Below are 22,963 nucleotides of genomic sequence, written 5' to 3'. Positions count from 1 at the left end.
AATTTTAGGCAGTACCATGAATCGTCTTGAAAAGAGTGACATGGTCATGACTCAACCCAGTAACTCCGATAGATGAAAATTCTTTGTCAAAATAGTTGTTGAAAATTCAAATATAACAGTTTAGAAATCCAACCAAAAACCAACATTTATAAGACGGAACAATTGCAATTTCAACAATTTTAAGACGTTTCCTTTTATTATGTGTACCGAAAAAATTATTTATTGAGATTATGTTCTCCCTAAATACAATAAGGATAAATCAAGCTATATAAATACATTATTCTACTTAAATGATGAAGTACTTGTTGTTTCAAACAACAACACTAAGATATTCACATACGCTACTCTAAATCTGTTTAAAATTTATTTTAAAAAATCAAAACTAACACAAAGGAATTCACATGCTGAAGAAGCATCAAACCATACCTTAAATGTTACAAACAAGAAAACACCCACAAATATATTTATTTATCACATCTTTATCTCTTCTTATAACCTAATTGATCACTTATTTCTCACAACCAATCATCTCATAATAATAGACCATGGCTGATTAATAGCAAGGTCAAAATCTTCCCTTATTGATTATTCAATCACGTAACATGAAAATATGACACCAATGTTCCAACTTTATATGCAAATGAATCTTCAACATACATAACATCCATCACATAAAAACATTCGAGTCTCTATCTATTAACACAACTTTACACATAATAAAGTTAAAATTCTAACCCAATAAATTCTACAAATTTATAATTCCTTTCATAGTTTAATTTACTATTGTGTCTCAAAACATTCACAAACATGGCTACTTCTACTCATGTTGACAAAGATATTGATGAACCTTTACTAGTACCTAGTGAACCAACACCAATACTATTATCATCATTCACTCATTCATTTGGTTCAAAGCATGAATCAGATGGTGAACTTGAAAGAATACTCTCAGATACAAGTGTTCCTTTTGTGAAACGTATTAAACTTGCTACATGGGTTGAATTTAAGCTACTTTTTTACCTAGCTGCACCTTCTGTAATTGTGTACCTTATCAACTATGTGATGTCAATGTCTACTCAAATATTTTCTGGTCATCTTGGTAATTTGGAGCTTGCTGCTGCTTCCCTTGGAAATAATGGTATCCAAATATTTGCTTATGGACTCATGGTATTAATCACTTTGTTCTCTTTGTTTTAGTACTTGGATCTTCATTAATTAATTCAATTATTACTATCTTTTCAAGCACCATTAGAGGGATTTGTCCATATATTTAATCACATCACAATAATAAATGAAATCAACAATCAAGACACACCACCTATGTTCTTCACTTTTCTATGGCCTTGTCTAGAAAATTATAGGTTTAATAATATTTTTTTATCCCTCTAATTTAAAATAGGGTTAAATATGTTTTTGGTCTTTATAAATATATCAACTTTTCGTTTTAGTCCCTGTAAAAAAAAATTCTTCAACTTTTAGTCCCTATAAAATTTTCAATCACCACTTTTGGTCCCTATTTTTAAGTCAACTCATGTGTAGCATTTTTATTTTTTAATGAAATTGTGCATAAATGTGTAGAATATTGTAAAAATTTGTCCAATTTTTTTTCGAATTTTTTAACTAAACATGAATTAAATATGAATTTTTAACTGCCAAACTTATAAAAATTCATATTTGATTCATGTTTCGTTAAAAAAAATTAATTATTTTGGGCGAGATTCTTATAATATTATAAACTATTTTAAAAAATTTTGTTGAAAAATATAAATTCTACATATGAGTTTATATAAAAGGAAGGACCAAAAGTGAAGAAGGAAAACTTTTGGGGACTAAAAGTTGAAGAAATTTTTTAGAGGGACTAAAATGAAAATTTTGTATATTTATACGGACCAAAAACATATTTAACCCTTTAAAATATGTATAAATTTAGTGTTTCTATTTTTTGTCTAATAATTTTAGTTCCTCAAATTTTTTAATTTAAAACTATGTTATCTCTCAAATCTAATTTAGGGACCTAAATATTTTAATAAAATGAGATTTTAGTGCAAGAAAGTTGACCATAAAAACTTATTTACAGGGACTAAAATAATTCAATTTTTTAGGACCAAAATTGCATATTATTTTATTTAAATTTATTTTTAGGAAGAAAAAAAATTATGTTATATAGCAACAAAATTTTAGAGAGAGAAGTTAAGAATTTCGTATCTAATTTATGTAGTTAAGTTTTTTTTTTTTTTTTTTTTTTTGAGCAAATGTAGTTAAGTTAAGAAACAAGAAAGTAATAGATAGATTTTATTCCAGCCTAATTTTGCTTAAAATTCTATTTTTTTTAGTGCTAAGACAAAACTTGTGGGTTGGCTAATAGTGTCTATTAAATTTTTTTGCCTCAAGCTATCTATTTAAAATTGGTATATTTCCCAATTCCCTTGTATTAATATTTTTTTTTTGAATAATTGGTGATGTTTATGATGAACAGTTGGGCATGGGGAGTGCTGTTGAGACACTATGTGGACAAGCATTTGGAGCAAAAAAATATGAAATGTTAGGCATATATTTGCAAAGATCAACAGTGCTTCTCACAATAGCCGGTTTAATTTTAACAATAATATACATATTCTCCGAACCAATTTTAATATTTCTAGGAGAATCACCAAAAATTGCATCAGCAGCATCCCTTTTTGTCTTTGGTTTAATCCCACAAATATTTGCCTATGCTATAAACTTTCCAATCCAAAAATTTCTTCAAGCACAAAGCATAGTAGCACCAAGTGCATACATATCAGCAGCAACATTGGTTATTCACCTTGTGTTAAGTTATGTTGTTATCTACCAAATTGGGCTTGGTTTATTAGGTGCTTCATTGGTTTTGAGTATTTCTTGGTGGATAATTGTGATTGCACAATTTGTTTATATTGTGAAGAGTGAGAAATGTAAGCATACTTGGAAAGGGTTTAGTTTTCAAGCATTTTCAGGGTTGCCAGAGTTTTTTAAATTGTCAGCTGCTTCAGCTGTGATGTTGTGTTTAGAGACTTGGTACTTTCAAATCTTGGTTTTGCTTGCTGGGTTACTTCCTCATCCTGAATTGGCTCTTGATTCTCTTTCTATTTGGTAAGTTCTATTTCATTCCACATTTTTTATTGTAATTAATTCTCAATCTAGCAAAAAGCATAGATGATTTGAGTCTCTTTTAACTTAACTAAAAATCCTAAAGTTTAAATCCTTTAAATCCAATCCTAAGAATGTTAAAAGTTAAAAAAAATTTAAGAGAGAGATTTATAATCCTAAAGATTTATAATCTATCTTTCATATCATCTTGTACTTGCTGAAGTACAATAATCGATATTAGAGTTTAGTCTTATATTAGTTATGTCTTGAGAAAGCTCTCAAGGGTGGTATTTATAGCCCTCTATGGACCTGATCTATCGTGAAGCCTCAAGTAATGAGGGCATTCAAGTCTTTCTGTCATGCTCTAGAGGCAGGTTGAGGCAGCGCCCTTGGAGGGGTGCGCCTTAAGCCTTAAGAGTCTTTTAGGATGGCACCGAGGCCTCTAGGAATGTTCTAAGACCCTTTGGGAGGACTCCTAGGTCTTTAGGAAAGTATTGACGGTTCACATCTCAATACATTTAATGAACTTGAATCGTGTTTATCGTCTGTTTTATTAGACGACCCTTTTCAAGGACTTGGTTTTTCTTTTTTCTTTTCTCATATAACAAAAATAAACTCTTATCACTTAATTTGCACTTCAAATGTTATATTTTATTTTTTTACAAAATTTTATATTATATTCATTTGTTAAGGTATATTTAGTGTGTAACCAAAATAAATATTGTAACAAAAAAAGGGTATATTTAATACATCATTGGTAAGATTTTTGTAAGATAAAAGGGGGAAAACGGCTGCTTTAAAAAAAAATGATTGTGGGTATATCAATCCTATATATGAAATTGAAAAAAATTATTTCAAACTCAAACTCTCTAGTAGAGAAAATTGAATATATTATTATTGTAACCAATTTTTAGATAGTTCACTAAGGAGGAATCCAATTTGAAGTCCATAACTAGGAAGATGACAACTCTTGGATGCCACAAGTCCAAAATTTATTGAAAGTTTTTTGAAAATAAAAATAAAAACTTCATGAAAAAAGATGACCTTATAATAAAAAATTAAGAATCTTTTCCTAAGATAAGCACATATATTTATTCTTTAACCATGTTGGAAAATGATCGCAATTGACTTTTCTATTTCTGGAGGAACTAAACTATGCGGTTACTGTCACTGTTATGAAACGAACAAATTCCATTGGTCAGTGACTCAGTCAAATGGCGAATACAACAATCACAACAAAACAAACTCTTTAAAATATAATCATTATGTTTTTTTTTTTGAAAGAAAAATATAATCATTGTGTTATTTATATTATTTTTCAATATATATAAGAAATAGTCAAATGCAACTCAAAAGTACTTGGATTAAAATAATAAAGGTTCTTTTCAATCTAAGCAAAGATTATGAGAACGTAGTAGTGTTAAATATATTAAATGAGAGTTTTACTATCCATAAAGATTTTTTTTTTCTTTTTGACCAAAACTATCCATAAAGATCATATTTACTTGAAGGAGTAATCTATTATTTTGATATCAAGTTAAAAAAATAGTCAAATGCTACATTTATTTTGAGCGGAGGAAATATCATCTCATTACTTCAGAATTACAGTTTTTATATAAAATATAAGGATTATAAACATGTATTTTATTCTTGATTGGCAGAATTGCCTTATACACACAGTAATAGATAACTCATGAAATTTTTATCAAAAAAAAAAAAAAACTCATGAAATTAATCCTAATCATGATTCTTAATGTGTGAATTATTGACTAATCTACTTAATAATTGTAAATAAAGATATTCTAATCAAGTATAAAAATATTATATCACACTTCCAAAGTCTTAGCCGGAGGATGTCCTACGTTGAGAATGCCCTTGAATTCAAAGTACCAACGTAAGTATTTTACCGAAGATATTTCCAATTTCATGACGCGAAGGGACATGCAGGGCACGAACCTGTCCACATGCCACTTTTCACAGACAAAGTGAATGTCCACCTCTAGGTGTTTGGTTCTTTGATGTTGAATTGGATTACTATAAAGGTACATATCATTGAGTTTATCACAACATGCCATGATAGCTTTGTGAATTGGACAATATAATTCTAGAAGTAGATTATGTAACCAACAAGATTCCGACACCACATTGACAACACTGTCGTAATCAACTTCAACACTGACTAGTAAAGTGACTTCTCCACTTTGTTGCACCTCTTGTAAGAAGTAGAGCTTGATATTGAAATGTTTAGTCTTCCCATAACATACTGGATCCTTTGAAATTGCAATTGCTGCCTGATTGTCAAAACAGATTTCTGTCTTATCATTCTGCTGGATATCTAAATCACATAAAACCTCTTTTAACCACAAAACTTGATTTATAACAGTTGTTGCTACTATGAACTCAGCTTCAGCATTGGATTGTGCAACAATATCTTGCTTCTTTGTGAACCATGAAAACACTTATGAGCCTAGGCTGAAACAATACCCTGAAGTACTCTTCATGTCATCAATGGATCCAGCCCAATCACTATCAGAGAATCCATACAACTTAAACTCTTAACATTTCTCAAATTTGACGCCATAATCAATTGTACCTTTAATATACCTTAATACTCTTTTTGCTGCTATTAAATGCATTTCACTAGAACAATGCATAAACCGAGAGAGTAAACTTACAACAAATAGAATGTCTGGCCTTGTTGACGTGAGATACATTAAACATCCAATCAAGCTTCTATAATATCCTTCATCAATTTTTATCAGCACCATCTTCCTTGCTCAACTTTTCTTTTTGGTTCATTGGTGTCCTAACTACTTTGCACTCCTCCATCTTGAATTTCTTCAATATTTCTATTGCATACTTTTTTTTGACAGATGAACACACAATTTTCATTTTGTTTGATTTCAATGCCAAGAAAGTAGGTCATAAGACCAAGATCTGTCATTTCGAAAGCCTGCATCATTTCTTGTTTGAACTCTTCAACCAGCCTTGTATCATCTCCGGTCACTAACATATCATCAACATAGAGGGAAACTATCAGAAGATTATTTTCCTTATGCTTCACATAAAGAGTGGACTTATATAGGCTTTTCACAAATCCTATATTCAATAGATGATCATTTATCCTACTGTACCAAGCCCGTAGTGCTTGTTTGAGGCCATAAAGGGCCTTTTTGAGTAGATAAACTTTATCTTATTTACCTTGCACAACAAATCCCTCTGACTGCTCCACATATATTTCTTCTTGTAAAACTCCATGTAAAAAGGTTGATTTGAGATTTAACTGGAACACTTTCCATCCCTTCTGAGCAGCAACCACTAACACCAATCTAATTGTATCTAATCTTGATACAGGTGCGAAAGTGTCAGAATAATCAACACCAAAAATTTGTGCATACCCTTTAACTACAAGTCTGGCCTTATATTTATTGACTGAGCAATCTGCATTTAGCTTTGTTCTAAAAACCCATTTAACTCCAATGATTTTTCCATCTTCAGGCTTGTCAACTAGTTCCGATGTTTTTTTTTGTTTAATCATTGACATCTCCTCCTCCATTGCATTTTTCCACTTTTGATCTTTTAATTCTTCCTCACAACAAGCAGGTTCACATATTGCTACATTACACCTTTGGTAGATGTCGGACAACAGCCTTGTGACTCTAATGGGAGGATCGTCTTCAAGTTCATTCTCACACAACTCTGTTGTTTGCTTTCCAAGATGATCACTTTCAATGTTGTTCTTTATTAAAACGCACGCCTCTAGAGATTGTCATCTTTCCACTTTGTAGGCTTTTGAAACTGAACTATAGCCCACAAAGCTGCCTGGAATTGCTTTCTTGTCAAGTTTGTCACGCTTAACTTGTGGAACATGTGTAAAACAAACACAACCAAACACTTTAAGAGATAGTCAAGGCTTATACCCTTACCAAGCTTCAAAAGGAGTTTCCTCTGTCAAAGCCTTCGAAGGAAGTCGGATTTTGAAGAAAGACTGTTGTGTTTGCTGCTTCTGCCCGAAAATGTTTAGGCATATCATTCTCATGTAGCATATATCTAGCCATCTCCATTACATATCTATTTCTCCTTTCACTAACTCCATTTTGTTGTGGAGTATATGGAGTTGTGAGTTGATGTTCAATTCCAGCTTCTTCACAATACATATTAAATTGTGTTGATGTATATTCCTTGCCATTATCGGACCTTAGAAATTGAATCTTGCAGCCACTTTGATTTTCCACCATTTTCTTGAACTTTACAAATACTCCAGCCACTTCATGCTTGAATTTCAAGAAAAAATCCAACACATTCTTGTAAAATCATCTATGAAAATAATAAGGTAGAGATTGCCTTGTAATGATGGTGTTCTTTGAGGTTCTGCCACATCAGTGTGAATAAGTTGCAACTTTTGAGAGCCTCTCCAAGTTGTTTTGGGAAATGTCAATCTGTTTGGTTTACCAAATTGACAAGCATTGCAATTTTGCAAATGATTGTGTTGGAACAAAATGTGTTTAGCAATAACTCTTAAGAGTTTTGATGATAACAAAGTGTTAAAAATTGTCAATTGGATATGCTAATATTTGTTCAAGTGTACAAGACTACAGACAAATATTTGACATCTTAAAAAGGTCTTGGAAGAACAAATAAAGAGCAAATACATCAACAAAAAAAAAAGGAAGCTTAAAGCGTCTGAAGAAAACTGCTCCTGAAGTTAAAGTGCTCTTGAAGTGATGACGTAATCAGAAGCAAGTTTATCAGAAGCTGAGAATCACCAAAAAGCTGCTTAATGGATTCAAACTCGTCTAAGATTGCAGAAGACTGGAAAAGTATAGCAACGACTATTTTGAAAGGATTGAAAGGCATTGAATGCTTATTCTTCAAGGAGCGTTGACATAGTACGTTTGTACGAAGTGTACAACCACTATCTCCACTGCTATGTTTTTGTCCCTACTACAAGACAAGAAAAACAGCTCTGCCTGCTACAATGTTTCTTCTCAATGGAAATACATTTGAAATTGATCCTTCGTAAGACAATAACCATATCAGGCAAAGAATCATTGGTGATTGATCAAAAGCTTCAAACGACTCTATTTTGAATGTGCTGGAAATTTAACGTCTCTTTCACACCTCTATATAAAGGAGTGAAGACTCAGAGTTTCACAAGAACAACACAAGGAATTAACTAAGCCAAAACTCTGCACTTCAAAGTTCACTTAGAATTTCTTATCAAAGCTCATATCTTACGAATTCTAGAGTCTTTAGAGTCTGTATCTGATTTGTATTGTGAACACCACTGATTGTATATCAAGTGTTCAACCTCAAACATTTTTCTTTGTAATTCTGTTTGAATTCAGAAGTCTCTTGCATTTGTGCTTGAGCAATAGAAGTCTCTTGCATTTGTGCTTGAGCAATAGAAGTCTCTTGATTGTGTTCAAGAGCATAGGAAGTCTCTTGCAGTTGTGCTTGAGCATTTGAAGTCTCTTACTAAGTTTAGTAGTGAGCAATTGTAATCAGATATTACATAGTGAACTCTCCTTGGAAGTGCAAGGGGGACAGGACTGACTTCCGGTTTGTGGAAGGAACCTGTATAAATTGCTTGTGTCTTTCTTCTCTCTCTCTCTCTCTCTCTCTCTCTCTCTCTCTCTCTGTTTTATCCGCTGCAATTAGTCTGAACATCTCTTCAGGAGTATAACTCTATCTGCTTCTGATCTGTATTTTCAGTTAGGAGAAAAAGAAAACACAATTCAACCCTCCCTTCTTGTGTTTTTTCTCACCTTCAGATTGGAGAGTACCGGTAGACCTCTCGACATGTCTTTCTTTTCCATGTTCAACATTCTCTGAATATGACAATGACCAAGTCGCTTGTGCCAAAGTTCTGTCGAACTAACATGGATGAAATAAGTTGTTTGCTCATCCTCTGTTGGATCAAATGGGAAGCTTTTAAGCCTCATTTTAACCTTTAAAATCTCTTGACCAGGTGTCAAAAATAGCACAATGTTGATCTTTAAAAGATACTTTAAATCCTTTTTCTATTAATTGACCCGCACTAAGAAAGTTTTGGTCAATATCAGGTACATAAAGAACATCTGAGATTGTTTTTATACCTGAAGTTGTTGAAATTAGGATGGTTCATTTTCCTTTTGCAGCAATATAATTACCATTCCCAATTCTGACCTTTGAAACTTTAGTAGGCTTTCAATCCTTGAAAAGAGTTTTATCATGTATCATATGGTTTGTACAACCACTATCAATCAACCAACATTCTGAGCTGCTCCTCCTTGAATAACAAGATGTTGTAAACATCTGATCGTCTTCATCTTGCTCAACAACTTGGGATTGACTTCATTTTGTTGAGATTTACCTTTTCATATCACCGCTTCATGTCCAAGCTGATTGTACTTGTTGCATTTTGCATCTGGTCTTTTCCAACATCTGAATGGCGGATGACCCAATTTTCCACAATGCTCACAAGGAGGAATTTTTTCCTTTTTCCCTTATATTTGCTTTGGTTGCTTGCATTACTTCCAACTACATGATGCTTGGCTGGTAAAGCACCTTCAACCGCATGATCTTGCCTCATGAGCCTTCGTTGCTCTTGATCCTGCAAGGCATGTAACACTGCTTCTAAGGTGATCTTTAACAAATCTTTTGTGTTCTCTAAGATGGTTATTGATGCTTCATATCTCTCAGGCACTGTAACCAGAATTTTTTCAACAATTCTGGAATCAGCAAATTTAGGGCCGAGTAACCTAATATCGTTTGCAATGGAAAGCAATATGTCAGAGTAATCTTTAATTGTTCAGCACTTGCATGCCTCGAATCCTTTCATCCCCCGCATATTATTCCTTCAAATAGTCCCATATTTCTTTTGCTGTTTTGAGAGTCATAATTCTGGTGAAAACAGTTTATGAAACACAGGAAAAAAAAACTGATTTTGCCTTTGCCTTCCGAGTTTTTCTCTCCTTGTGATATTTTAACTGAGCCATGGTAGGATTATTCGGCAGCGGAGGAACATTATAATCCTCTTCAATGGCCTCCCAAACATCCAAAGCCTCTAGGTAAGACTCCATTCTTACTTCCCACATGTCATAGTTCTCCCCATCAAAGATTGGAAGAGCAACGTGTGAGATATTTGTTTTGGTTTCCATTTTCACAGGTCCCGTAAGATGATAGCTCTGATACCAATTTGTTGGTTTTATGACTGAATGTTAAAATCATAGAAGTATAGCAAAGGAATACGTTTCAGGTTGAGGAGGAATAGGGAAATCAGTTTTTCATTCAATAGAAGCAAATACACTTAAGTAATTTTAAAAAAATAAAAACTGAACATCACACATTGCCAACACTTCAGCAAGTAACAACCACTTGCTCCTAAAATGTAGGAACCACTAATTGACTAAAACACTAAACTGAAACAAAATAAAATAAGGATAAATAAAAGCCACGTAATGCAGTCCAAAAAGCAAATAATTAACAGAGATGTTCGTCTGTGTGAATGTGAAATGTTAAAGAGCACACACAATACTGCAATAAAGAGAGGGATCGTCATATGAGTTTCTAGTTTTGGTGCTAAGCTTTGGTTTAGTATCAACCGGTGTAGGAGATGGCTTATATTAGGACATGCCAACGCGCTCAAGAATTTCATTTGTAATTTTTTCTTCTTCTAATAAGTACAAACCACCACCATGTCGAGTGACTGCGATACCTTGAAAATAGCTTAGTGGCCCCAATTCTCTCATAGAAAATTTAGAGCCGAGGGGGTGAGATGATGGATTGGCGAAGATTATAAGTAAAGGTTGTGAGAATAATGTCGTCTACATATACGAAGAGGTAAGTCATGTGATTGTATTTCTTGTATATGAAGAGAGAGTGGCCATACTTGCTTCGGATGAACCCAATAGATTAAACATATTCGGCAAACCATATGTACCATGATCTAGGGGCTTGGTTGATGCCATAAATTGATTTGTGCAGGAGACAAACATGACCATAGTGAGTTGGATCTTTGAATCTCAATGATTGATACATGTAGACGGTTTGTTTAAATTCTCCATGGAGAAAAACATTTTTGACATCTAATTGATGAATCTAACATGCTTTAGAGAGAGCACGACGGATCACAATTCAAATGGCTACTGATTTAACAACTGAGTTAAATGTCTCTCCACAATTGACGCGAACCTGTTGACCTACACCATCGCCTACAAATTTGGCTTTATGCATGTCAAAATAACCATCATATTATTCTGTGTCTAAATCCCACGTCTAATTTTTAATAAGAGCATTACATTCATCATCCATTGTCATTTTTCAATTCGAGTACTTTTTGTGTAGACACTCGGTTATGGGGAAGCTGTGATTTTCTATCATGTGTGTGAAGATTGTAGTATTTTTTGTTGGGTTTGAAGATGCCATGTTGACATCTTATGACTGATTTTGTGTCAGAACTCAAAGTTCGGTGCTAAATGGGTGGCCAACAGTAAGGTAGGGGTATCAAAATCATTTAATAAGTGGTTAATGATGTAAGGTGGTGACCCATTATCTAGAAAAGTATATGTGGTGGATTGTGTATTTTGGAGAAAGGGAATTGGTTTTGATAAAAAATTACATGATGATAAATTATGATTTTATTGGATGATAATCATGTTACATGATGATGGGATGGATATCCTAAGAACACACTTGGTGTGGACCAATGTTGAAGCTTATGTATAAGATTTCAGCACTATTCCCATCAAGTTTTGCTTCCACCCAGCCAAACTGATCAAAATACCCTTGCGCTAGTTAACTAACGCAAGTGTAAAAAAACGAGACTTAGTTTTTAGACATGTGTGACTTAAGTCACGCCGCATGAGTTAACTCATGCAGGTGTTATACCCGCACGAGTTAACTCATGCAGGTGTTAACTCATGCAGGTGTTATACCTGCACGAGTTAACTCACGCAGGTGTTATACCCGCATGAGTTAACTCACGCTAGTATAATTTAATATAAAACATGATAAGCATGATTTTTTCTTGCCAAATTCAGGATATAAGCATGATTTTTCTTCTTGGAGGGGATGGGTTGGGGCCAGGTAGCTTCCAATCCCCTCATGGATTATGAGTGGCATAACGTGAACATCATGGTTGACACATGGAATTTTGGATGTGCCTAATTTCCTTATGGGACTGAAATTGTCAATTAGCTGGTCATGGGGTTACATTTGCTTGTATCAATCTTTGATACCTTAGCTTTAGGATTCATAACTCATGGACTGCCTGTTTATGAAATCACCCTTTTCTTGTGTTTTTGCGCTTGTTATGAAAAAGAGAATATGCATATATATGTTAAAATATACTAGCGTGAGTTAACTAACGCCGTTAGTTAACTCACGCAGCGTTAGTTAAGTAGCACAGAGTTTAACACTTGCGTTATTTAACTAGCGCAAGGGTATCTTGGACAAGGCTGCAGGGCGCGAGTGTTTTGTGCTGGGGAAAAGCAGAATTCTAGAGGATAACATAAACAACCAATGAAATATAACTTTATCTGACAAAAGTTATCCATCTGTTTTGATCAGAACATCTATCACCCTATAAAATATTCTCTCTGTCTTGATCACATGAACTTATAACTTGTTCATAGTAAAAAAAAATAATTGAAAGATTCTTCATAGTAAATTTTATCCATCTGATATCTCTCAAATGAAAGATGTTTTATTTTCCTTTATGCACAATTAATGTGTTTGTATATGCAGTACCACAGTGTCTGGATGGACGTTCATGATCTCAGTTGGATTTCAAGCAGCTGCAAGGTTTGATTCTCCTTTAATATTTATTGATCGATTTCTATTCATCAGTGGTTGAGGTTGGAACTTCCACATGTTGTTCCCTTTTTTCTTGACATATTTTCGTTGTTACTTGTTATGCAGTAGACTACAACTTTGAAATACAATTTTTCTTTGAATGGCTTTAACTTTGACATACAATTTTTCTTTTAAACACTCCTTTTGGCGCGGAGGAGGGAGATTGAAAATACCAAAATTGCAACCACACCATCCAGAACGATTTGGAGCAACACAACATCCCGACCATTATCGGACCTTGAAGAACGACATCAACCATGACGATGACGACGACAATAGATCGAGAATCCATGCATTAATTGGAAGATTTTTAGAAATATATAGTGTTGCCGCTAAAAATATGAATACGAATTTCATTAAGAAATAAAGATATATCGTTAAGAGTTTCACATTAGATAAATGTGAGAGTTAACTTAAAATCAGGTTTCTGCAGAATCGTGGCACGACGGCTGGGCAACATGGCACGATGGAGGTTTTAGTTTTTTGGGCAAGGCACTGGAAAAATCGTGGCACGATGGGGTCTCATCCTGGCACGATGGTGCGCTGTCGGATAAAAATAAAACGTATTTTTGGGAGCAGATTTGTTACAGTTTTGTTACAGATTTTAAGCAGATTTGTTACAGATTTTAAGCAGGACTTTTACTATAAATATAGACCTTGTATCAAAGCAAACTTTGAGATAGAGGGGGCTGATACAAGGGTTTAGAAAAGCAACAACAAAACTAGGGTTTGTATAGAGTTTGTCTCTTAGGAGCAAACACTAGGGTTTGTGGGTTGATTCACCTTGAGAAACACTATTAGGATTGGAGTCTCTTGGTTACGGGAAGAGATTGAGACTTTGGGTAGAATTAGGCGGGAGACTTATTCTTGTAACCCATTGATTTCTCTTTGTAACGAAACTCATCATATAGTGGATTGGAGGGCTGCTCTCTCCCCCAGACTAGGTCAGATTGGACCGAACTGGGTCAACAAATTTCTTTGTGTTCTTCTCTTCTTTTGTTCTTCTCGCCGTTGTTTTCTACTTTTGGCTTGTATTTAATTATTCCATACGCTTGTTTTGGTTGCTTAATTCCCTTGCTCCACACATTAAGTTGTTATTGGTGTGATTTTTCATCGAATTCACAACAATTGGCGCCCACCGTGGGGCAAGGGTCGAAGGATAATTAAGTATCATGGGTTCAAAGTGGGATATCGAGAAGTTTACCGGAGATAATGATTTCGGGTTATGGAAGGTAAAGATGGAAGCGGTGTTAATATAGCAAAAGTGTGAGAAAGCTTTGAAGGGTGAAGGTTCGTTACCGGTCACCATGTCACAAGCGGAGAAGACCGAGATGGTGGACAAGGCCAGGAGTGCCATTGTCTTGTGCCTCGGGGATAAAGTTTTGAGAGAAGTAGCAAAGGAAGCAACCGCGGCATCGATGTGGGCAAAGTTGGAATCTTTGTATATGACAAAGTCTTTGGCTCATCGGCAATTCCTAAAACAACGACTCTACTCATTCAGGATGGAAGAGTCAAAGGCCATCATGGAGCAACTTACGGAGTTCAACAAAATCCTAGATGACTTGGAGAATATTGAGGTGCAACTTGAGGATGAGGATAAAGCTATACTCTTGTTGTGTGCTCTACCGAAATCTTTTGAATCGTTCAAAGATATCATGCTCTATGGCAAGGAAGGCACTGTTACCTTGGAAGAAGTTCAAGCGGCTTTGAGAACCAAGGAGTTGACCAAGTCCAAGGACTTGACTCATGAACACGGTGATGGCCTAAGTGTCACAAGAGGGAATGGTGGAGGTAGAGGTAACCGGAGAAAGAGTGGAAACAAGTCAAGGCTTGAATGCTTTAACTTTCACAAGATGGGTCGCTTCAAGAAGGATTGTCCGGAGATTAATGGTAGCTCCGCACAAATTGTCTCTGAGGGTTATGAGGATGCAGGTGCTCTGATGGTGTGGTGTTGTTTGGAGGAAGAAGAAGGTGATGTGTCTCACCTTGGGATTGATGCCTAGTGGAGCGGTGGTCGTCTGGAGAGACGTTAAACACTCAACATTAGCTTGGAGAGGCGGTGGTAAGAATACTCATGATCTACCTGTTGAGGTGGAGTTTCAAGGCTGAAGACATAGTGGGATGTACGCATTTGCTAGTTGAGGTAGAGTACGCTCAGCGTGAGGTGGAGTTGAACACACTGGTAATGGTACGACTATGAAAACCTTGGGTGCTATGCTCTATGGTGAGCAAGGGATTTCTTCATGAAGTTGGAGAATGTGTAGCACGGCTTGCGAGATTACTCTAAAAGAATGCCAAGGGTGATTGGATGCAAGGTGATCTTCAAGGAAGCGGGAGATGTCCTGTGTTGAAGATGTTATGGTGAATGCTTGTGGGACTACCTAAAACTCCTAGTGTAGTTGGACTGCAAGGACTCTTCGAGAAGGCGGAAGATATTCCGATGGCTGAAGTGGTTATGAGGTGTATACTTGTGGATTACTCTAAAAGCCAAGGGTGATTGGGTACAAGTAGATCTTCAAGGAAAGCGGGAGATATCTCATATTGAAGAGGTTATGGTATAGTCTTGTAGAACTACCTGAAATTCCTAGCGTAGTTGGACTACAAGCATCTTCGAGAAGACGGAAGACATTCCGATGGCTGAAGAGGTTAGGGTGTAAACTTGTGGAGCTACTTGGAGTAGTGGGAAGCAAGGGTTTGAGCAGCAAGGAGGTTGATGATCGGCATCATCACTGATTTGAAGTCAAGGTGGAGAATTGTGAGAGTTAACTTAAAATCAGGTTTCTGCAGAATCGTGGCACGACGGCTGGGCAACGTGGCACGATGGAGGTTTTAGTTTTTTGGGCAAGGCACTGGAAAAATCGTGGCACGATGGGGTCTCATCGTGGCACGATGGTGCGCTGGCGGATAAAAATAAAACGTATTTTTGGGAGCAGATTTGTTACAGTTTTGTTACAGATTTTAAGCAGATTTGTTACAGATTTTAAGCAGGACTTTTACTATAAATATAAACCTTGTATCAAAGCAAACTTTGAGATAGAGGGGGCTGATACAAGGGTTTAGAAAAGCAACAACAAAACTAGGGTTTGTATAGAGTCTGTCTCTTAGGAGCAAACACTAGGGTTTGTGGGTTGATTCACCTTGAGAAACACTATTAGGATTGGAGTCTCTTGGTTACGGGAAGAGATTGAGACTTTGGGTAGAATTAGGCGGGAGACTTATTCTTGTAACCCATTGATTTCTCTTTGTAACGAAACTCATCATATAGTGGATTGGAGGGCTGCTCTCTCCCCCAGACTAGGTCAGATTGGACCGAACTGGGTCAACAAATTTCTTTGTGTTCTTCTCTTCTTTTGTTCTTCTCGCCGTTGTTTTCTACTTTTGGCTTGTATTTAATTATTCCATACGCTTGTTTTGGTTGCTTAATTATCCCTTGCTCCACACATTAAGTTGTTATTGGTGTGATTTTTCATCGAATTCACAACAATTGGCGCCCACCGTGGGGCAAGGGTCGAAGGATAATTAAGTATCATGGGTTCAAAGTGGGATATCGAGAAGTTTACCGGAGATAATGATTTCGGGTTATGGAAGGTAAAGATGGAAGCGGTGTTAATATAGCAAAAGTGTGAGAAAGCTTTGAAGGGTGAAGGTTCGTTACCGGTCACCATGTCACAAGCGGAGAAGACCGAGATGGTGGACAAGGCCAGGAGTGCCATTGTCTTGTGCCTCGGGGATAAAGTTTTGAGAGAAGTAGCAAAGGAAGCAACCGCGGCATCGATGTGGGCAAAGTTGGAATCTTTGTATATGACAAAGTCTTTGGCTCATCGGCAATTCCTAAAACAACGACTCTACTCATTCAGGATGGAAGAGTCAAAGGCCATCATGGAGCAACTTACGGAGTTCAACAAAATCCTAGATGACTTGGAGAATATTGAGGTGCAACTTGAGGATGAGGATAAAGCTATACTCTTGTTGTGTGCTCTACCGAAATCTTTTGAATCGTTCAAAGATATCATGCTCTATGGCAAGGAAGGCACTGTTACCTTGGAAGAAGTTCAAGCGGCTTTGAGAACCAAGGAGTTGACCAAGTCCAAGGACTTGACTCATGAACACGGTGATGGCCTAAGTGTCACAAGAGGGAATGGTGGAGGTAGAGGTAACCGGAGAAAGAGTGGAAACAAGTCAAGGCTTGAATGCTTTAACTTTCACAAGATGGGTCGCTTCAAGAAGGATTGTCCGGAGATTAATGGTAGCTCCGCACAAATTGTCTCTGAGGGTTATGAGGATGCAGGTGCTCTGATGGTGTGGTGTTGTTTGGAGGAAGAAGAAGGTGATGTGTCTCACCTTGGGATTGATGCCTAGTGGAGCGGTGGTCGTCTGGAGAGACGTTAAACACTCAACATTAGCTTGGAGAGGCGGTGGTAAGAATACTCATGATCTACCTGTTGAGGTGGAGTTTCAAGGCTGAAGACATAGTGGGATGTACGCATTTGCTAGTTGAGGTAGAGTACGCTCAGCGTGAGGTGGAGTTGAACACACTGGTAATGGTACGACTATGAAAACCTTGGGTGCTATGCTCTATGGTGAGCAAGGGATTTCTTCATGAAGTTGGAGAATGTGTAGCACGGCTTGCGAGATTACTCTAAAAGAATGCCAAGGGTGATTGGATGCAAGGTGATCTTCAAGGAAGCGGGAGATGTCCTGTGTTGAAGATGTTATGGTGAATGCTTGTGGGACTACCTAAAACTCCTAGTGTAGTTGGACTGCAAGGACTCTTCGAGAAGGCGGAAGATATTCCGATGGCTGAAGTGGTTATGAGGTGTATACTTGTGGATTACTCTAAAAGCCAAGGGTGATTGGGTACAAGTAGATCTTCAAGGAAAGCGGGAGATATCTCATATTGAAGAGGTTATGGTATAGTCTTGTAGAACTACCTGAAATTCCTAGCGTAGTTGGACTACAAGCATCTTCGAGAAGACGGAAGACATTCCGATGGCTGAAGAGGTTAGGGTGTAAACTTGTGGAGCTACTTGGAGTAGTGGGAAGCAAGGGTTTGAGCAGCAAGGAGGTTGATGATCGGCATCATCACTGATTTGAAGTCAAGGTGGAGAATTGTGAGAGTTAACTTAAAATCAGGTTTCTGCAGAATCGTGGCACGACGGCTGGGCAACGTGGCACGATGGAGGTTTTAGTTTTTTGGGCAAGGCACTGGAAAAATCGTGGCACGATGGGGTCTCATCGTGGCACGATGGTGCGCTGGCGGATAAAAATAAAACGTATTTTTGGGAGCAGATTTGTTACAGTTTTGTTACAGATTTTAAGCAGATTTGTTACAGATTTTAAGCAGGACTTTTACTATAAATATAAACCTTGTATCAAAGCAAACTTTGAGATAGAGGGGGCTGATACAAGGGTTTAGAAAAGCAACAACAAAACTAGGGTTTGTATAGAGTCTGTCTCTTAGGAGCAAACACTAGGGTTTGTGGGTTGATTCACCTTGAGAAACACTATTAGGATTGGAGTCTCTTGGTTACGGGAAGAGATTGAGACTTTGGGTAGAATTAGGCGGGAGACTTATTCTTGTAACCCATTGATTTCTCTTTGTAACGAAACTCATCATATAGTGGATTGGAGGGCTGCTCTCTCCCCCAGACTAGGTCAGATTGGACCGAACTGGGTCAACAAATTTCTTTGTGTTCTTCTCTTCTTTTGTTCTTCTCGCCGTTGTTTTCTACTTTTGGCTTGTATTTAATTATTCCATACGCTTTGTTTTGGTTGCTTAATTATCCCTTGCTCCACACATTAAGTTGTTATTGGTGTGATTTTTCATCGAATTCACAACAATAAAAGATAATCTAAACAAATGTGTTAGATTAAATCACAATTTTTAAGATGGTATATGTTGGTTAAGAAAGAAAAGACAAAGGAGGAACAAAAGAAAAGAAATAGCAAATAGAAACAAAAAAGGATACAAGTACTTTAAGAAGAGGTTAGATCATATAACCATTTATATTTCTCTTTTTGTTAGCTATATAAGGTGTGTTTCTTTTATTTGTAATAAATCAAGACAAAAGTTCCAACAAATATTTTTTAGTGTAACTGGGTTGTGAGTTTTTGTGCACAAAACAAGATATTTAAATAGAACATGATAGTTTTATCATATATCGTCTCTCTATCATGCTCATCAAACGAGTCCTTATAATTTTTCAAATATGAAAAACAAGGTAACATAGTTGTAATGCATCTAAGTTTTTGTTTTAATTTACTTCACTTATTCGTTGTTTATTACATCTATGTTGTAATATCAATTTCAACATATAGTTATGGTATATTTTCCTTCAAAAAAAATATAGTTATGGTATAGATGTAAGCATTCTTTAAAAATGAATCATATTTGAATTTATTTTTTTAACTCATTCATATATGCATCAAGCGATACTACTTTTAAATTTTCCAAAGTAGTTTTTGTTATCTATCTATATACTAATATTGAAAAACTATTGTTTCTGATAAACATGCAGTGTGAGAGTGAGCAATGAATTAGGAGCAGGAAATTCAAAATCAGCTTCATTTTCAGTGGTGGTGGTAACAGTGATTTCATTCATAATATGTGCAATTATAGCACTTGTGGTGCTTGCATTAAGGGATGTTATCAGCTATGTCTTCACAGAAGGTGAAGAGGTTGCTGCTGCTGTCTCAGATCTCAGTCCACTCCTTGCTCTTGCCATTGTCCTCAATGGCGTTCAGCCTGTCTTATCTGGTATTATTTATCTTTCATCTTATATTCCATTTTTGCAAAATTTTATTTTGCTTTAGATTACAACCATTGATGCAAAAGGTGTCAAATGCGATTATAACATTCCACAATGGACTATTTTGATGGGTGGTCAACCAGCAAATGCTTAAAAATCATTTGAAACTTACTTTAAACGACAAATTTCGTCTTTTAGAAGTTAACATGCATCTCTGCATTGTCTTCAAAATCGAAGACACTGATTTGATAGATGTTGGTTCGACAAAAATAAAAATATGGATACTCAAAATTTAACTTATATTTTTTATTTCTTCTAAAGTTTTTGTCGAACTGACACGAATTGGATCGATGTCTTAATCATAAGAATTAAAATCACGAACTTCTAATTTAAAAAACCGTCGTTAGTTTCAAATGATTTTTAAGAATTGGTACTCCACGTGAACTACTTATCAAGATGGTAAAACCCACTACCGTAAATATTTTTGAATCAATCATTTTAAACATTTATTTTTTGCTAAATCATTACGTTAACAAATTCAAATTCTAAACTAATTATTTACATGAAAAGGGGTGGCCGTTGGATGTGGATGGCAAACATTTGTTGCATATGTAAACGTTGGTTGTTATTACGGACTTGGCATACCGTTGGGTGCAGTTCTTGGTTTCTATTTCAAATTTGGTGCCAAGGTATATATGATTTTCTATCCAAAATGATTTCCATGTTTTGATTTTAGGTCATAATATTGAAGTTTGTTTTTGTGTATAGGGAATATGGTTGGGAATGTTAGGTGGCACAGTTTTGCAAACAATTATTTTAATGTGGGTAACATTTCGAACGGATTGGAATAATGAGGTAAAATGTTATACACCCTCCTCTAATGTGTACTCTCACTATTTTAGGGTTAGCTCTCACTGATAGTCTCATCGGTTTAATATCTGATTCGATTTAATATCTGATTCGATTATAAAACATTGCTTGTTTTTTAATGAAAGTGTTTTGTATCTGCAGGTTGTAGAATCAAATAAGAGGCTAAACAAGTGGGAGGGCAAGACCGAGTCACTCCTCAAGAATTGAAGCTCTTAACGATTTCACATCGTGATTAATTGATCAGAAGTCCAAATAAGTATATAGAAAAGTATTTAAAAAAATAGTCGAATGAGTGAGTGTCGCGATATAGATAAGCGGATTTTTTTTTGCTTTTTGAAAAATTAAAAAAAATAAAAATAATTAGTTTGGAAGTTTGTACTTTATTTAGGAAAAAGTTTGTCTTATCTACTCTGAGTAATGTATTGTGTAAAAATCACACTCTTAGTAATATTTATTTTTATAAAATAAATGTATCATGATTTATGAAGTTAAGGTATGCACAATACCCGCAAATAAGAACAAGGCTTTACGCATAAGATGGGTGACCATTTATTTTCCTTTAATCGAATGACGAATATATGGAAGATAGCACTCTGAACCATTTTCCTTAAAATGCATGACAATGGAAGAAGGAAGCAATGTCCTTAAAGATATACACAGAGGGATAGTCAGGCATCACTTGGTGGCACGATTGTTAGCAAGAGAGGCTTTAAGGGTCAGGTAATAATAGTCCAAGATGGACACAAACTCTAAGGAATACGTAAAGACATGCGACAAGTGTCAACGACATGGAGAAATGCATGTGGCACCCGAGCCAAACTCAATGTGATGTCGTGTGATGACAGGTCATCTTAGGTAAGCATGTTTTTCAGTCATTTTCAGTAGGTTTTAGCGGCAAAAATGAGGAGTATTAGAATGATTGTCTATAATTTCGGAACTTTTGTAATGTTTTCTATATTTGAGTCTGTAATTCTAGTTTTTCCAAAACATAGCAATTTTAAGGGATTTTTGAAGTAATTCACGAAGAAATCATGCAAATCGGCAAGTCAAGAACATCTAAAGATTTGTGAAGACTTTGGCAAGACCAAGAATGAAGATTCAAGAGGCCTCAGAAGACTTTACAATGGCAGGAGTTATGCTCCCAAGTTCCGAGGCAAGTTATTTGAAGACGAACAGATTCGACAAATCAGATTACATACATTATCTATGACTCTTTTCTCTAGACGTCGGTACCTCGAGTGCTTAGAATTTCTATAAGGGATTTGCGACCTATTTTCCATATGGAAAACTATTATTTATACATAGTAAAATATCTTTAAAAGGCTAGCTGCCACGATCAACACTTCTTCCATCGAAAACCGCTTGTCCCCCACGTCTTCACTAAGGAAACTATTTTTTGAATTCAAATTCTTTCCTCTTCGATGGTAACCACTTGGCTTCAACCAATTTGCATCCTGACTCGCTTGTAGAACCTCGCAACTTTTGAACTCTTCCAAACGCCAAGTCCATACTTTGTCGAAATCCCCATGTTGAAGATAAATACTTTGATTCTTGAAAAGTCAAAAATCAACAAATGTTTACTGCATTAATAGAGCCTGTTGAAATTACAGGCTAACAGTTGATCATGCTTTGCGCAACGTTGTTGCTACTATGGAAGCTCAAGTAACAAATCCCTCGTTTTATATGGCACAACATCACATAGCACCTCATCTTCATATTCTCCAATTGTGAATGACACTCTAACTTGTTTGGTCATCAAAACATCAGCCATATCTTTGAACTTCGGATCCTCGAGACTATAAAGTATGTATGGTGATGCTCAAGTATCGAAAGTTCCCACTTCTCTACCATGGTTGTACTTGCTAGGTTGATCCAATATTTTCTATCAATGTACAAGCCACAAACTTTATCATTCAAAAGACATCTTGTAAAGGAAATATTTTTCGTTTGATTGGCTTCCATCAAATAGCACTAAGAAAATAAAAATTGAAACTTTTTTTTTCTCTGTTTTTTCTTAATAAACAAGATACAACAAGGGTTGTATGATAACTTTGGAGAAAGAACAACAAGGAATGATGATGACACTATGTCATCTCACTTTTGTTAGTCATTTTTATGCATTTTTTAGTTGAATTCATTGTAACTATGGGAGTTGGGAGCTAAAATAGTACAGGAAGCATTGAAGCACAAGATATCACAATTGGGTGCCAATTTCATGCAATCAGGCGCGCAAATTTCATGCAATCGGGTGCCGATTTCAGGCCTTAAAATACGAATTCCTTTCGACATTTTTCGGGCGCCGATTTTGACAAATAGGGCATCGATTTCGCAGGAGTGGCCCGAGTTTTACTGTGTTTACATAAGGAAAACACATTTTTTGAAGAAGGTATCGAAATTTTAGA

General features: G+C 35.8%; 1 protein-coding gene across 2 annotated transcripts; it reads left to right on the top strand.

The window, feature by feature from the left end:
• Nucleotides 1–538: 538 nt before the first annotated feature.
• Nucleotides 539–21,097, top strand: LOC11441379 (protein DETOXIFICATION 40). 2 transcript variants are annotated; one of them, XM_003605866.4, is made up of 7 exons: nt 539–1,167; nt 2,477–3,108; nt 12,835–12,891; nt 19,461–19,699; nt 20,262–20,380; nt 20,460–20,546; nt 20,703–21,097. In XM_003605866.4, the coding sequence occupies exons 1-7, from the start codon at nt 808–810 to the stop codon at nt 20,766–20,768; spliced, it is 1,560 nt and encodes a 519-aa protein (XP_003605914.1). In that variant the 5' UTR covers nt 539–807; the 3' UTR covers nt 20,769–21,097. The 2 variants fall into 2 exon arrangements, with proteins under 2 accessions (XP_003605914.1, XP_024638064.1); XM_024782296.2 differs by lacking the exon at nt 12,835–12,891.
• The last annotated feature ends 1,866 nt before the right edge of the window (nt 21,098–22,963 follow it).

This window comes from Medicago truncatula, chromosome 4, assembly GCF_003473485.1.
Source record: "Medicago truncatula cultivar Jemalong A17 chromosome 4, MtrunA17r5.0-ANR, whole genome shotgun sequence".
Classification (NCBI taxonomy): Eukaryota; Viridiplantae; Streptophyta; class Magnoliopsida; order Fabales; family Fabaceae; genus Medicago; species Medicago truncatula.
The sequence above is the reverse complement of the archived record's forward strand: the minus strand, read 5'-3'. Positions and strand labels throughout refer to the sequence as shown.

Excerpts from the sequence above, each read along its gene's own strand:
- LOC11441379 (XM_003605866.4), top strand. The coding sequence starts at position 808 with ATGGCTACTTCTACTCATGTTGACAAAGATATTGATGAACCTTTACTA. Across the intron at positions 1,168-2,476 it reads TATTTGCTTATGGACTCATG|TTGGGCATGGGGAGTGCTGT; the intron begins GTATTAATCACT and ends TATGATGAACAG. Across the intron at positions 20,547-20,702 it reads GAACGGATTGGAATAATGAG|GTTGTAGAATCAAATAAGAG; the intron begins GTAAAATGTTAT and ends TTGTATCTGCAG.